Source organism: Echeneis naucrates, chromosome 12 (genome assembly GCF_900963305.1).
Source record: "Echeneis naucrates chromosome 12, fEcheNa1.1, whole genome shotgun sequence".
In the NCBI taxonomy this organism is placed as follows: domain Eukaryota; kingdom Metazoa; phylum Chordata; class Actinopteri; order Carangiformes; family Echeneidae; genus Echeneis; species Echeneis naucrates.
The window spans coordinates 7837825-7853356 of NC_042522.1; the positions used below are offsets into that span (position 1 = coordinate 7837825).

Below are 15532 nucleotides of genomic sequence, written 5' to 3' on the forward strand. Positions count from 1 at the left end.
CACCGCAATAGTCACATCTTCACGCAGCTTGAACTGTTATATGAAATATGAGCAATGAGCCAGGAGCAGATGGGAACGGTTTATCAGTAATAAGGACTGGAGTTGAGGGACATTGGTGCTGATAGAGAGAGATGTGCGAGATTTGGAGAGGCCGAGCTGTTCAGGGTCTGCGGAAAACGTGAGGACGTGCGGGTAAAAACAAGATCTGATGTGCGAAGAGAGCAAATGTTTCCAAAAGCTGATGATCTCATCCCTGCATATAGCTGCGTTCTCTCAGTCCCCACCCCCCCGACATTCTTCCATCCTCTGCGTGAAAATCATGATTTCTCTTCAGTGAGTTTACTGTCACTGCTATGGTACCTACCCCTGTCAGCTCCACTTAAGATCTCTTTACTCTGCCTTTCGAGTCTTCAAATAACTGTCAGTACACATCATTTTGACTACAAAGTACCACCATAGGGAATTAGGAGAGAAGTAAGGCTGGAATCAACGCCACAGTTTTAAATTCCAGGTGAGAGATGCTAAAACGGGCTCAATAGTTTTCAGTGGCTGTAGCTGAGTTTGGAAAAAAAAACCAAACAACAAACTTCCATACACCAATTTCAAGGAAGAAATATTTGAATCAAAACGTTCATGACAGCTATGATGCTTTTCACTTACCTTAATTTCTGGACTATAGAGCGCACCTGAACATAAGCCGCACCGTACATATATAGGCCGCGCTGTTTATAAGCAGCATGTGTCGGAAATATGGGAGGAAATGCCAAATAGCAGGGATTATGTTACGCAGAAAGATTTTGCCTTTTCGCCAGATCGATCGGCTTTAACTTGAAAGCTGCATCATATGCATTGCTTCGTGTGTTTTCCATGAAGCGCAAAATAAATGACTGATCTAAAGAATTTGGTGTGGGTGTGTTTAATTCACTGTGTGTCCACTGTGACCTGTTTCATTGGTCGATGTGACGCTAAATGTATTGGCGGCATGAAGCTTGTTAATCCATATATCAGCGGCATAGTTATTGAAGCTGCCGGGTTCAAAGCGTGTGAAAAAAGTAGCGGTTTATAATCTGGAAATTACGGTAATTTCAGAGTTTATCTCTCAATAAAAGACAAAAAATAGGAATAAAAAGGGATGTTTGTTCTCCTTTTTAAATTCTATTGCTTGATTAGTAATGACTGCCCGAGGTAAAAGTTATGATGAATTTGTAGATGCAGAGTACTTGTGTAACTGTTGTGTTTCTTGTCTCACCCTCTGTCTGCAGCCATGGGAGTGCTAATGTCAAAGAAGAAAGAGGTGGAGAAGGTGAGGCAATACAACACAGTTGTTTCTGCCTTCCAGGCTGGCCTTAAAGATCGCGCTGTCACAGCTAAACAAGCAGATGGAGAAGTGGAGGAAGCTGATGGGCCTGCCAAGACCTCAGCAAATCCCGAGGAGGCAACTCTAGATGAGGTGAAGACAGAGGAAGTGGACATAAACGCAGGTCCGTCCACCTCCCAGCAGGCATCAGCTCCCTCGAGGGATGAGTGCAAGGTCAACCAGGAGGCTTGGTCCAGGTTGCGGGATGGAAAGGGTGTGGAGCCTGAAGAACTCGACAAGACCCATCAGCTCACACCTCCGGCATTTGTCCGGCCCAAAAGGGAAGCTGATGACGACCAGCCTGTCGAGGTGGAACTGGACCAGAAAGAGCAGGTATTAAAGATGATCATAATACATGTCATTCAAACACAAATGCATTGCAATACTTTAGTTTGACAAAGCTCATTCTGCAAACCTAAAGTCCTGGCTTCAAATAAATATAAATGACAGTGACTGTAAATTATATATTTTCCTCCCTCAAGTGCGCTACCAAACTATAAAGCAGTGGTTAAGCTTCACCCAAACCCACTTTTTGAAGGTGAAACTCTGTGAGATTAAAGTTGCTTTCTGTCAGGCTTTTTATTTCCACTTTAGCACGTCGAGACGGGCTCTTCACAGCGGGGAATCTGCTTTGACAGGCTCTGAGAGGTGACCTTATCCGGAGCGACGCTAACAGCGAATGGAGGTCACTGGGGCGCTGACACCATTAGGTTTTTGATTTTGCAACGAGTAAACATTGTATGGTAGCTTTCTGTTGCGCCACCACTTTTAAACAAGAACACTGGAACAGGAATAAAAGTGCCTACATAGAGAAAGACTTGTAGAGAGATATGCACAAAAAAGGCTGAAAAGAAATGCCGATCGGTAGCCTTAGTCTATTCATGAATCTGTGGCTGTTCTAGACCACAATGAGTGAAGCAATATTGTGTGATGTTTCATCAACAGCCTAATGCTTTTGGCAAGTAGGTTTATTCGGCTGTGAACTGCTTTGAATTGGTCTCTGTCACATTGAAAGTCCGGCATCTCCATCTCCATCCCCATCTCCATCTGTCTCTTTGCTCTCTCATATAAGCTTTGGTGTACCACCAGGTTCAGCATTTGGTCCATTTATTGTTTGCATTATAAATGCTTGCCCACACACTTATTAAGACATTGAATCACTGCTCTGTAATCTAACTTTCATAACTAAATGTTACATGCATTAACTGCAACTAGAACAACCCGACCCATTGTGCTTTTAGAGCAAAAAACACAAAGGCATGGGAAAAAAAAGCAGAAAAGCCTTAGAAGCCTTAAAGACTGTCTGTTTATTTTATTGCAGTGGATTTATCTATTTTTTTTTTTTTTTTTTTTACATATTTGATAGATATACCCCAGATAGATACTATACCTCACAGTTCTATAGATGGACTGCTAGGAAACACAGTGACTGTGAGAGTGTACAGAGAAGATGGACAAACAGCACACATTAGACAAGGCTGCAGACATAAATATGCATATTGGAGGCGATGCTGCCTTAAACATCCCCCTAATACCATCCAACCAAACTCTGCGCATTGTTTTTACCTCAGCCACCGAACGATGAGATCTGCGATGTGTGTGAGGTTTGGACCGCCGACGACCTGTACCCCTGCAGGATCTGCACAAGGATGTTTCACGATGGCTGCCTGAGGGAGCTGGGCTACCTGAGAGCTGAAGCCCTGCAGGAGATGAGAGACACAGCCCACACTGTTACCGGCTGGAGCTGCTACTATTGTGTAAGTCTGCACAACTCACTGGCACCAGCATCTACAGTCCTTTGTTTATTATGCTTGTCATCCTATTGCATCTTGTTCATTTACAATTATGTACATTGTTATGTAATGCAGTGTATTTTTGTTTGTTGCCATTAACATGATAAAGGTGCTACAGAGAACAAGCTTTAGCAGTCATTATTTTTTTTTTTTTTTATGTTTTGCTAAATAAACCAGAATAACAAAATGTAATCACTGATTGTAACTGGTTGTAAAAGTAGATTTGTGTCACATTTGTGGCCTCAAAAAAAACAAAAAAAACAAAATTGTTCATCTTGTCTACTTTTGATAAAAGCCAGCCAAATATCACACTCAGGAACACAGGAACAGTCCAAGTCATGTGAAAAATTTGTGTTATGTCCTCCAACAAAATAACGATAATAATAATAAAAAAAAAATAAAAAAATAAATAAATAAATAAATCATGTCCCATCAATGGCAATCTGCACTTGTGCTGATCATAGCGCTGATCACTGTGAATCAGGACAAATGTCTCCAAACCATGAGCAGGTGATACCAGCTGTGGCTGCATTAAACTATAAAAGCTCTTTCATGGGAATCTGAGACTCAAGCATCCTCTAGAAGTAAGAGTAGCGTCGACAGAAACTGTAATGTTTCGCTTTTTCATCGTGAACCTACTTCAGCCGGGGTTCAAATGAAGTGAGGAAATATTCTGGATGGGTTTTCAGTGTGAAACAAAATACCCAACTTCTCATCAGGAATTCAAGAACGATGCCAAAGTTGGTGACTCTGGTGATCATTGCCTTGTGAGAGGCATAATGCAGTCTGTTTTAATGCTAGCATAAACAGCTGAGGAGTGCTTTTTTTTTTTCTTCCTCCTGGATGGCCCTTCAGAGTTGAGTGGGGACTTCTCTGTCTTTCGCCAGCCTTGGGAAGCAAAATAACTTGCCAAACTTGCACTTTGAGCGAAATGTTTTCACACAATCTGTGAGAGAACGCTGAAAGGTCCTCTTTCGTTGGCTCCTTCGTTCAGTGTGCGAGGGCGGAAAATTAACAGAGGCAGAGAGGATGAGAGATGTTTTATTTAAATTCAAGTTTTTATAGCTAAAGAACCCAACAAACTTGTTAGTACATGTTAGTCAGCTGTTACAAATCTCTCCCCCCCCCAACCCTTCTGTGACATCTAACATTCAATTCCACACAGGCAGCGGAGGCTACTGCTGGCTTATTGGCCGAGTTTCACTGAAAATGGATTTACACTTAGCCTTGAAAGCAGAAGGGCTCAACCAATTCAATCAGAGCAAAGAATGGTTCCTGAACACGAGCGATCCCTCTCTATAGTGCTGACTTGTTTTTGATGCTATAGGTGCTGATTGCTGATGTTCCCGGTAAGAATCAAGGAGTGCATTCATGAAGCAGACATGCGGGATGATAAATGACTCAGAGGAAGAGTGACAATGAATCCAAGTGAAATATTCAGTCTCCCTTTTGGCTCTTGATTATTTCACCAACTCCCGAGACTAGATATCTGACTCTTCAGGTGTTGCATGTTTCAGGTTTATAAGAATGTTCCCACTGAAAACATCTGCCTCTGCTCTCAAATAAACGTGACTAAAACGGTCCACAGAAATGAGGTTTAGGGGTTTAGGTATATTTTTATTTTTTATTATTTTTTTTTTAATAATGACATAATCTACTAATGACGTCACAACAAACACCTAATTTATTGTTAGCATAGAAATATTAATTCTTTCAGCTTTTGAATCATTTAAAAGAATTTTCTTTAACTTCTTACTCTGGCACTGAGTTTGATCATGAGCTATGTGTTTTTTCAGGCTTCCCAGGACTGCCGATTAGAGAAGCCCAGGAAAAGAGCAAAAGAAGCAGAACAACATGCTCATATTTTATTCCTTGATGCTGACTCATACCTCACATTTTAGACTGAGATAAAGAGATACTTGAGGAGCTTCTATGGGAATTGTAGTCTATTGAGGTGGTTAATAACATATAGCACAGTGACAGCTGTAATAATTATAATGATGGGCAAATTTTCCTCCCTCCCACGTGGCTTAGGAAAATTATATTTATTTGATGGGTGGCATATATAATCATAACTCATCATCTGAAGTGCTCACAAGACAAGTTTCATTTTATGAGGACACTGGAATCAGGGAGGGGGATCTCTGAGTTGCTAATGTACAGCAAACAAATAAACAAAACACCTCCAGGAGATTTTATTACAATGTCACAGTTCTTCAGTTGTAGAAATAGCTAGTTAGTCCTTTGGAAAATTGCTCCTTTGGAGATGCACTGTTTTCTTCTGAACTATTAGTTTTTTCCTGATATGCATCCATGTTGGGCTTTAGAATGACATTGGTGAATATGATTATGTTGCAAAAAGAATGTAACTGTATTACAGTATGTTGGTGTAGGATACCAAGCACACTTTTTTTCCTATATTTGGAATGGCTCCATGGGGGCAGATGCAGGGTAATCCTGAATGAAGTGTGTGAATTAATGGATGGATGAGGAAATGACGAGTTTTTTCATGTGAGTGAAATTTCCAGCTCCAGCGAATGATTTAAATATTAAGTTAAGCTGAACCACCCACCTGCACCCACATATTAAAAAGAGCCTTTGGGTAACATTCAGAGCAGAGGAAATAAGTAAATGAATCATTAAATACTCCCACAGTACAGACTTTGGTCTGTAAATGCTGCAGACAGTGAGGTAGCAAGGTGCTTGCTGGTGCTGTGATATCGATGACAAGTCAAAAAAAAAAAGAAATGCAAGAGGACACCACACATGTTCAGCTCTCCATGGCTGATGTAATGAGGCCATGTGGACTTGTTCATTTATGCAGGATTAAACTTTTGTGCATAGGAATGATGAGGACATGGTGGGATAGCAGTCGAGAGTTAATAGTTTAAATCTGCTTTCTTTAATTCCACGTTTTTGTTCAATATTTTCTAATTATAGTGCAGTTCTATTGTGTGAAGAGTGGCTGAATGCAAATTTTAGGTGTGCATGACAATTTTAAATATTTCATTAAAATAAAAATCATTGCAAACACTCCTTTTAAAAGTAACCACACTGAGAGTTAACACAGACTTTTTCATATTGTATTTCTAATATGGGCTGACGCTCACATATCTGTGCCTCCTTTTTGTGTTTCCCACAGTTGAGGGTGGTTGTGCATTTTTGTGTTGGTTTCATAATGTGGCATTTACAGGGCCTTGACAGATTATAAAAAACAAACTGGAATTTCATTTATCACAATGAATCCCAAAGCAACCATTTAAGTACCACCACGCCAATTACAAGTAATTTCTAAAAGTAGGCAAAATATTCAAATCAAAGTCATTTTCAATAACAATAACATTTTCATATCAATAACATTTTCTATAGCTGTGATTAACTGTTCAATCTGTTATCTTTTTAAGCATTAAAATAGGATAAGTGTACACAAGTAATTCTCTACAATAGACTACAAATCTTCCTTTTCTTTATGGCTGTGTTTTACTGATGATACAGTAATAAAGAGATAGGAAGCGATACATGAGAATGTCTTGAGAAACAGAATAGTTGCTGAAATGGATCTGCAATGCAATACTTTATGTACTAGTGACTAATTGCAGCAGTCCTATCTGGGATTTGCTTCATATAATTAGAGCACATTCATTTTTCAAGAATATATATATATATATATATATTTTTTTTTTTTTCCCTCCCAAAGTGTAACTCTCTGCTCTCCGCAAATGCTTGTGTGCAGGATAATCTGAATCTTCTGCTGACTGATGAAGAGATGTACAGCCTCATGGAGACCTTTAAGCAGTGTAAGATCATCCCAGGTGAGTCATTTAATCAAGTTGAGACACAATGTAAGAATGACAGGCGTTTGCAGATAGGGAATGTTAAAAAATTGAGTCAATCCACCACCAGAGTGGAATCTGTATGCTGCCATCGATTGGATGGGTCTTTGCCTCCTTACCACTTCTTATTACTCCTTGTAATGAAATGTTTCTTTTTTCTTTCAACTCTGCCTGTATTGTGATAAACTCTCAATATGAAAATTAGGCAGGCAAGGATGGGAGACTTGACTAGAGTGTGTCCCATTTTTGAGGAAAGCAATGCTAGGAGTTGACCATTAGCTAAATGACTGCAAATGCAAATGTTGTCTTGGCCGATGCGATCGCATTTGTATTTTATTCTGTGTAAAGATTTGGTATTGTGTGCTTTTCGTACATCCAGATACAATTCACATTTTAATGGTTCAAATGGGGTATACACAATATTTCTAGAAATAAATAAAACTGCAACTTTTAAAATTGCTTCAGCAAAATCAAAATTAACTCTAATCCCACTTGTGCACTGCAACGTTATGCCTTCTATTTTAATACCTCCTTTTTTTCTTTTTTCTTTTTTTCTTTTACACTTTTTCAAAACATTGAAAAAAAAAACACAAACAAATGGAGAGGGAATTATTACAAAAAAAAGGAAGGTTAATGTACAACTCTGTAAAATGATAAATAAATTACAAGCAGTCACCATAATCTGGGGACATAAATAATAGAGACACAAATATCAGAACTGGATTTCCTTCTCATTTTCCCCTACTACAGGTTATCTGTCGTTAGCTGATACAGCTCTTAAAAGGCTCCAGGCAAAAAGGGTTTTGTTTATAACCTGCCTTCTTTTACCATCTCTGTACATCCCTGCCTCTTCTTAATAGCTACTGAAGGGTCAGTGCTGCATTTAGCTGAAGGGACTTGGTGAGATCGTTTGGACTGAAAGATATCCACTTTACAGAAAATTGAGCTTTTTTAACCTGAATTTATCCCTGGATTGCTCAAAGTTATAGCATTATTTGCCTTGGACATGGTCGTTTTACTCCAGGGCAGTCCATAGTAGGTGGCCCCTTGCCACTGTAGAAAATGAGTCATCGCATATTCATTTTTATCATGAAGACCGGTTGCTGACTAATAGGTGCGATGTGGTGAACTGTTTCCTGCTGCCTTAGAGTCATGCCTGGTGTCGGATGAGCTTCTGCAGTATCGACACTTTGTTTCCAAGCAGCAGTTTGATAAGGACCTGACTGATGAACAAGAAGAGGAGGTGTTGGCCCAGTTTGCGGCGCTGGATCCAGAGAAGAAGGGGCACATTGAGTGGTCGGACTTCTTGTATTTTGAGTCTCTGGCAATATTGAGGAAGTTTCGCACAGAGGTAAAGTATTTGACAGTGAGAAAACATGTTCAGTATATTCAAGACACAGTCCAAGGCAGTGTACAGTTTACTTAAACCAACTGAGCTCTTGTAATCATAATTCTTCGTCCTTATTTCTTGGACACGATAAAGATTGATTTATAGTTGCATTGTTCGGGAATCCCACCGTAAAAACTTCTTTGAAGTTTGTACTTTGCTAAATCCAAAAATATGTCTTTAGTTACCCAAAAGGAGAAGATTTCAGAGCATTTACATGCTTGGTATTGGTCTTCACTATCAGGGAGAGAAGAGAGGAGCATTTTTGGCTGTTCAAGCATCTGGCAAAAGCATGCCAACCTCTTCAGCCAAAGTACTTTCTAACCAGCCTTGTAGAAGTAGCAGGGACATGATTCAAATCGATTGTTAGTTTGAAGGAATTGCTCAGGGGACAAACGGGAGCAAATTTTTGGCCCGCACAAACCTGCCAGGAATTATTCATTTTTACTGTCACTTGATCAACACAGCGCAGTTTAGATTCTGTGCTTTGTTTCTGGCTCAGGAGATTAAGTCTACAGTTTGCGGACTGCGTGCAGCTGTGAGGTAGCACAGAGTAAATCACTGCTTGCAGATTATATCGGACAGTCGTAATGTGATTGAATATGATTAGGGCCAAATAAATTACCCCTAAAAATACCCTGCCAGGTCCCTAAATTACAGCAATGGAGCGCATGCAAGGGGGGGGTTGCGTTTTCACAACAGATTTAAAGGAGGAGGTCCAGCTAATCTCACCCACTTGTTGGATTTTATATTTCATAGAACTCACTGCTGCGCCTGTTGACTGGCAAGGAGAGAGACAAAGCCCGGTCGGTGTTCCTGGGTCTGGATCTGAATAAAGACGGTGTGATCACACGGGCAGAATGCCGCCAGGCTCAGCAGTCCTGGTTTCACAGTCTCAACAAAGACTCACAGTCCTGTAACGTGAGGTGAGCACACAAATGGAGATTCCACAAAACCCCTCAGTTCCATGCCCAGTTGTGCTTAGAAGTTTACGTGCCTTGGGAAGCACAAATCGATGTGCTAATCAGGTGGCGTTTGCGAAGTCTGGATCTCATTTGAATTCTGACAACATTTTCGAGGGATGACAAAGGCTTGGCTGTCTCGGGAATTGAGACAATGACAATAACTAGAAGCGAGATACCAATGCATGTTCTTTTCTAAGTAGATATTGTTCTTGGAGTTTACAAAAGCTGGAGCAGCAGTGTCAACAGTTCATTCCTCACAAATGGCACGCCGCTTTTAATAATAAACATGAAAACCTGTTACAAAGACAGAAACAGTCAGTGCTGGACAACAGGACCCTTTCTCAACCCTATTCCCCAACCTGAAAGATCCTAAATTAACACACAACTTCATACCTGTGTGTGTTGGTTAAAATGCTCAGTTCAGGACTTTATGTTGCCTTTAGCCACAACTTATCTGTATTTTGTAGATTTTTCGGGTTTCATGATATAGCAGTTGTTTATCACTTTAAAATGCAGCAGTGTTAGTTCTCCACTCTAACCTTGAAACATTTTACAAATGTTAAAATGGTAATAATTTTCATGAAACTACAGTTCATGCTCCCTTTAACTGAGCTAACTGGAAGCTTTGCCATTGCTACATAGATAAAATTAGCATTAACGGCTGTTTAAATGTCAGTCTGGAAGAAAGAGTGCAAGTTCAGCATCAAACTTCATTACTCTAAAAGCTGTGTAGTAGTGGAAAGCAACACAGTGGTTCAAGCTGGCGTTCTGATCGTGTCCCAGACCATTTCATCACTTTCCCACAGGGGTCACTCCCATCTGACCTGAAGACAGCATTCCTCAGAGGGCCCATTATAGCCTTTTGTATTATATAGACAAAGGCTGAAGCTCTTGTTAAGGCATGAGCTGCAACAACTGCTCCTGGGGAGAAACCACATTCTGCTCCAGACAGAACTTACAAATAGGCCCCTTAAATGTTCTACTCTATCCTTATTCATACTCATATTTCATTATTTCTTAACTGGTGCATCATGAGATGAAAGTTAATGACAAGTCTAGCTTTTGAACAAATGCTAATCAGGTTTTTGTTTGCTACCTAGAACCCATTAATGTTGGCATGACACCTAACTACACAAAGCTGACAAAACATTCTGAAATTTAGAATTGGCTTTTATTTTTTATTACATTTTTTTGCCCGCTTCCCAGTTTTGATTAAATGTTGGTTTTAAAACATAAAAAAAAAAAAAAAAAAAAAAAAAACTCAAAAAATTAGTAATTTATGCAATTATTTCACAACACTTTAAAGGAAGTTTTGTCACTGTAGGCCATATTTATGCCATATTGTTTGAATACCTCTTCAGTGGACCTAATTCAGTGATGAAGTTGTCATATTACATCCATAAATGACTGTAGTAGTGATTACATCCATGGGAAATTCTTAATGCAGGTTAATACAGGCATGTTTGTAGCATTGCACCATTTATCTGACTACATAATTGTGCTTTCATTCCAATATGGTAAAAACCAGGACACTGTTCATAAATTAAAATAAGTAAATAGAAATACGGACACATTAAGCTGTCAAAATAGGACGATCTGCAAATATTATACAGTGCATTACGTGCACTCAAAAAGTAAAACAAGAGTTTTCTGAGTATGTCCTGCTATGTCCTGCTTTTATGTTTGTGCCGTTTGTGAGCATTTATTATTTAACGTGTCCTCTAGCTGTTGCGCCAAATCAAAAACTGCAGCTACGGCCCTTCGGGGATCTGCTTTGACTTAAGGATCACCAATATTACTCAGTAAAAACAAACTCACGACAGTTTGAAGCCTCCGGGAGATGTGGTTCACCATCCCCACAGTGAGTTTTCGATTTATTTCTTCACCTTTCAATGGCACTGAAAATGTAGCCACTGTGTCCTGAAACACTGGGACTGGGACATAATGATGTCGTTTCTCTGTCAAGTTGCAAAGGAGCTTTCAACTGGCTGAGGAGCCAGAGGCATTGTTCCTGATTGACACTTCGCCCTGCGCAGAACGCAATGAATCATTATTCCAGTGCAACACTGCTAAGGAAATGGCAAAAGAGCACTTTTAATTAGCAATAATTAAATAATTATTTAATTAGTCTTAAAGAAAGTATTTCAGCTTTTCTTTTGCATGAATTGAAATTTTATCCTTGAGTATTAGGCAAAGCAAGTAAAATCTAAAAGCAAATCTAGCTAGTTGCTTCCTTCAAAAGCACAAACATGATGTGTTTCATTCAATAATGTATTCTGTGCTGCCACTCATGTTGTTAGTAGGCTTTTAACTGGCTGTCAGTTTGATGTTTAGTTTTCTTTCTATTAATAAACTGACATGTTTGAGATGAATGAAGCCATTTTCCCCGATTTGAACTCAATTGAAAAGTGATTTTTTTTTTTATTATTATTTTTTATTGAAACTTTTGTTCATGCTTTTTGAGCTGAGATCAAGCGGGGTTCTACTTCTGAAATGGCTTCAGATCATGGACACAGTAACAGGAACACATGCATGTACAGTGTAAGGTAACTCACAACAACAACACAGTGCAATGCATTTCAAAAGTACCAATGCATTCAGCATTTTTTGATAAAACCTGCTGAAGAGAAAAAGAAACTGGATGCCAACAATCCAAAAACTCTCACAGTAGTGCACATACCTTGGCCAAGACCAGTGTCAAACAACAAACACCAGGGAAGAAGGAAAAAAATCGAATTCATAGCAATCAAACTAAATCTGCTCCACAATGTAGTGGGTTTTTAAAAAAAGCCAATGTCTAATTCCCCGAACCAAATTCAGTGCAAATTAACTTGATACATCTTGCTTAATCTGTTTGCATTTAATACACAAAATGTAAAAAAAAAAAAACAAAACTGGAGGGTAACAACGAAAACTCTGTCTTGGAGGTAAACGGCAGTAAACTTTAAAAAAAGGAATTTACCCAGTTAAATACACTTTTCAGCATGGGGACTGTATGTTTTGTCTGTGCATGAGCTGTGAAATCAATCTCATGTGCTGTGCCATTCCATTCCTCTCACCTATTCAACATTCCCCACAGACTCATGGGACTCTGCTATCCTATGAATTGTGGGTGAGTGTGACTCAGCAATGCATGGCCTTTTTTTTTTTTTTTGTTCTCACTTCAACACCCTCAAGCACTCTGCAATCCTCAAGCATTCTCAAATAAACCCTCGGTTTACATTTCATTTGTAATCTAACACTCCATCGAAAAAGAGGAGCCTCTTAATTCCAAACTGGAACATATAGCAATCAAAGACCAATGCATCCGTGAATGAGATCCAATGAGCAGTGTGTGAGTGTGAGTGTCTCCTACTGTCAGATCTTGTTATTCTGAGGTACGGATGCTAGCCTTTAATTACAGGAATCAAAAGAAAGTGTTCCCTTCGTTTTAAAAGCCCCGTTTATTAATGTAAGAGGACAATGTGTGCCAAGAGGATGTGAGTGTACAAATCACGTTCATGCATAACACATAAAATGAAACTGTGCTCATTCTCATGAAAATATCTGCTCCCTTTTATTACTATATTAGAGCCATTTACATTCGCTACAGTGTGAAAGAGAAAAGTTTTTCAAGCAACCTTCAGTCAGAGGGTTAATCAGAGGAGCTTCTGTCTGACTCTGAAGTAATCAGAAACCAGTGACTCATAGGTGTTGAAGACAGCCATTTGTGTGAAATGTAAATTGCCTTACGTTCTTATGCAACCTATTTGATTTGGCATCGGATGGAAAATCCACCCGTAGGACAGACTTTACATTATGCACGAAAAAGTCTCAATGTCACATATTGAAGAAATGAATCTACGTCAATGTCCACCCACATGGAGCAAACTCCATCTGCTGAGGTAAATTGTGCGACTGAATCTTGGAAAAAGCTGATAAATTGTGCTCAGAATTTACAACCTCTGATTTGACCTGCATAGAAATTATTGCTAAGCTTACGTCTAAAATAAAACTATTATTCCTTTCTCAGCAAAAGCGTGAAATTCTCATGTTATGTATATTTAAACGTTTTATTTACATACATTATGATAATAATGAATTTGCGTAATTTTATTTATTTTTTGAACAGATTTATTCCTTTCCCAGAACAAGGAAATCTACCTATGCCTGCTAACACACACATTTCATTCTGTTTCTTTTCTTTATTCTTTGGTTTAGTATAAGTCAAGTGGGGCCCATATGTGAGAGCAGTCCGGGCAGCTCTGACAGCGAAAGGAGCAAGACTGGTGAAAGCAGGTTTGTTCTCTTACAGTAAATATTGAGTGAGTGTCGGTGAGGCAGGGTGGAAAAAATCGAAATGTAAGAGTCTGGCAGCAAATATCAGAAAAGCTGCTCTCTCAGGCTCTTACTTCTAACAACCATTACAGGCCCCCAGACTCCCTAAAGTGGGGAAATTTGCATAACCTTGGTCCCTGTGTTCACCACAGAGATATATTTTTCAGCCCACACATGGCTGCTGTGACCCCACAGTGGTCCCCTCTGTGCGAAGACAGTCGAGCAGTTTGTGGGCAGCAACTGAGGGATTTATTTTTGGAGAAACAATACGACCTGGAGGAGTGAAGCATGACCTTCTTTGCTTCATGCTTTATTTTCCCTCCAAATGAAAATCAATCCCCTTTGGTATCTTGACTTTTGAATCTTCTTCACGTCACATTACAAGATTTTGAAATACTTGTCGCTGTTCTGGAAGCACCTCGGCCAAGATTACAAAGAAAGTGGGAATGAACTGTAATTAGCGAAACATACTTTAGGACTGATTTTCAAAACATAATTAGGCAAATCGCATTATGATATTGCCGAATAGTTTTTTAATGCATGATTGCTGTTTTGCAGCGTTAAATGGTGTAGGTGTAGGTACATGGGGTCATGTCAGGATGTAAAATGGGTGAAACATATTACAAAGCAAATTTTCAAGAAATTCGACTGAAGTGAAAGGAAACACTTTTGGGATTATAGTAAACCAACGGTGGATCAATCCACTGTTGGTGGATCAATCCACGGTGGATCAATCCGCGGTGGATCAATCCACTGTTGGTTTACTATAGCGAGTGTTTACAGCTGTAAGATTGTGTATAGTGCTCATGTTGTTTGGATTTGAGTGACGTTAATTGATGTTCCTTTAATAACTACTTCAACAATGAAGGTTCAATGGCACAGAAGAACAACATGTCAAGCTTTGGCTACACACACAATGGTACATTGTTTGCTTCTCATGAGATTTGCTGACAGTAAGAAATATAGAAACTATAGTGAAGTCTTCCTCTATTTACAGTGTTTAGTGTGTCACGTTCCATGGCCACAGTTTTCAGCTTTATCAATGCGCAACATTTTTTGTAGAAAAGAAATTATTGCAAATAGGAATTTTGATTAATAAATGAAACAAACAAACCTTTCTTAACAGATCAGTGACCTGGGCAGACTTTTTAAGGGAGAGTGCCATCTACATTTTGGCTGCACGTCCCAATAGTTCTGCCATGCACATCCATCTGCCTCTATAGTCCAGGATCCACAACTGCACCCAAGCAGAGAGAGGGACAGGGAGGTAGATGGTGAACCCGATAGTGAACAGATGAATGGAGGAAGACAGACATGATGACACGATGGCAAAGGGAAGACAACTAAGTAAACTGGATGAAGCACCAAGAGATGGTAGATCAAGCCATCGACAGAATCTCTCCTCTTCTGTGTGACCTCAATCCATGACGCTGACAACACACATGCCGAATGACACGACCACCATGCAAGTGACAGCAGCTGTCGCAGGTTCCAACTCCAAAACCTGAAGGCTTCCAACGAACGTGAAAGATAGGAAGAGGACAACACCTGCCAAATCATGACTAGTCAGACAGTCAGAGATTTTTCCTGAACCTCTGAGTGGAGAGATCATTCACATGATCAGACTCCTAGTGTTCTCACACTCTGTAAATGACAGATATTAAACTCTATGGCCATCTAGCTCCAAAACACACCTCCCCATGCAGGTACATTCATTTGACAGGCTGTTACGCTCTCAAATATTCACTCCTCTGGGTCTCATCATGTCCTAATAATAACTCCATGCTACTGTAATGGGATTGTGTTGTTCGCCATCAAAATTGTTAATCGCTCTGCACAGAGGCCCATGCAAATTCATAACTGGTACTGCTTGACAAATG

At 39.6% G+C, this 15532-nt stretch overlaps 1 protein-coding gene across 1 annotated transcript; it reads left to right on the forward strand.

Annotated features, from left to right (window-relative positions):
• Positions 1-1264: 1264 nt before the first annotated feature.
• Positions 1265-14875, forward strand: phf24 (PHD finger protein 24). The gene is made up of 7 exons (XM_029516482.1): positions 1265-1690; positions 2929-3114; positions 6884-6962; positions 8132-8334; positions 9130-9296; positions 13536-13613; positions 14779-14875. The coding sequence occupies exons 1-7, from the start codon at positions 1265-1267 to the stop codon at positions 14873-14875; spliced, it is 1236 nt and encodes a 411-aa protein (XP_029372342.1).
• Positions 14876-15532: the final 657 nt, after the last annotated feature.

What these genes read in the sequence shown, in the direction of transcription:
- phf24 (XM_029516482.1), top strand. Translation starts at nt 1,265, where the DNA reads ATGGGAGTGCTAATGTCAAAGAAGAAAGAGGTGGAGAAGGTGAGGCAA. An exon ending in GCAGTGTAAGATCATCCCAG is followed by an intron (nt 6,963 to 8,131) that starts GTGAGTCATTTA and finishes CTGCTGCCTTAG; the next exon opens with AGTCATGCCTGGTGTCGGAT. An exon ending in AGCAAGACTGGTGAAAGCAG is followed by an intron (nt 13,614 to 14,778) that starts GTTTGTTCTCTT and finishes CTTTCTTAACAG; the next exon opens with ATCAGTGACCTGGGCAGACT.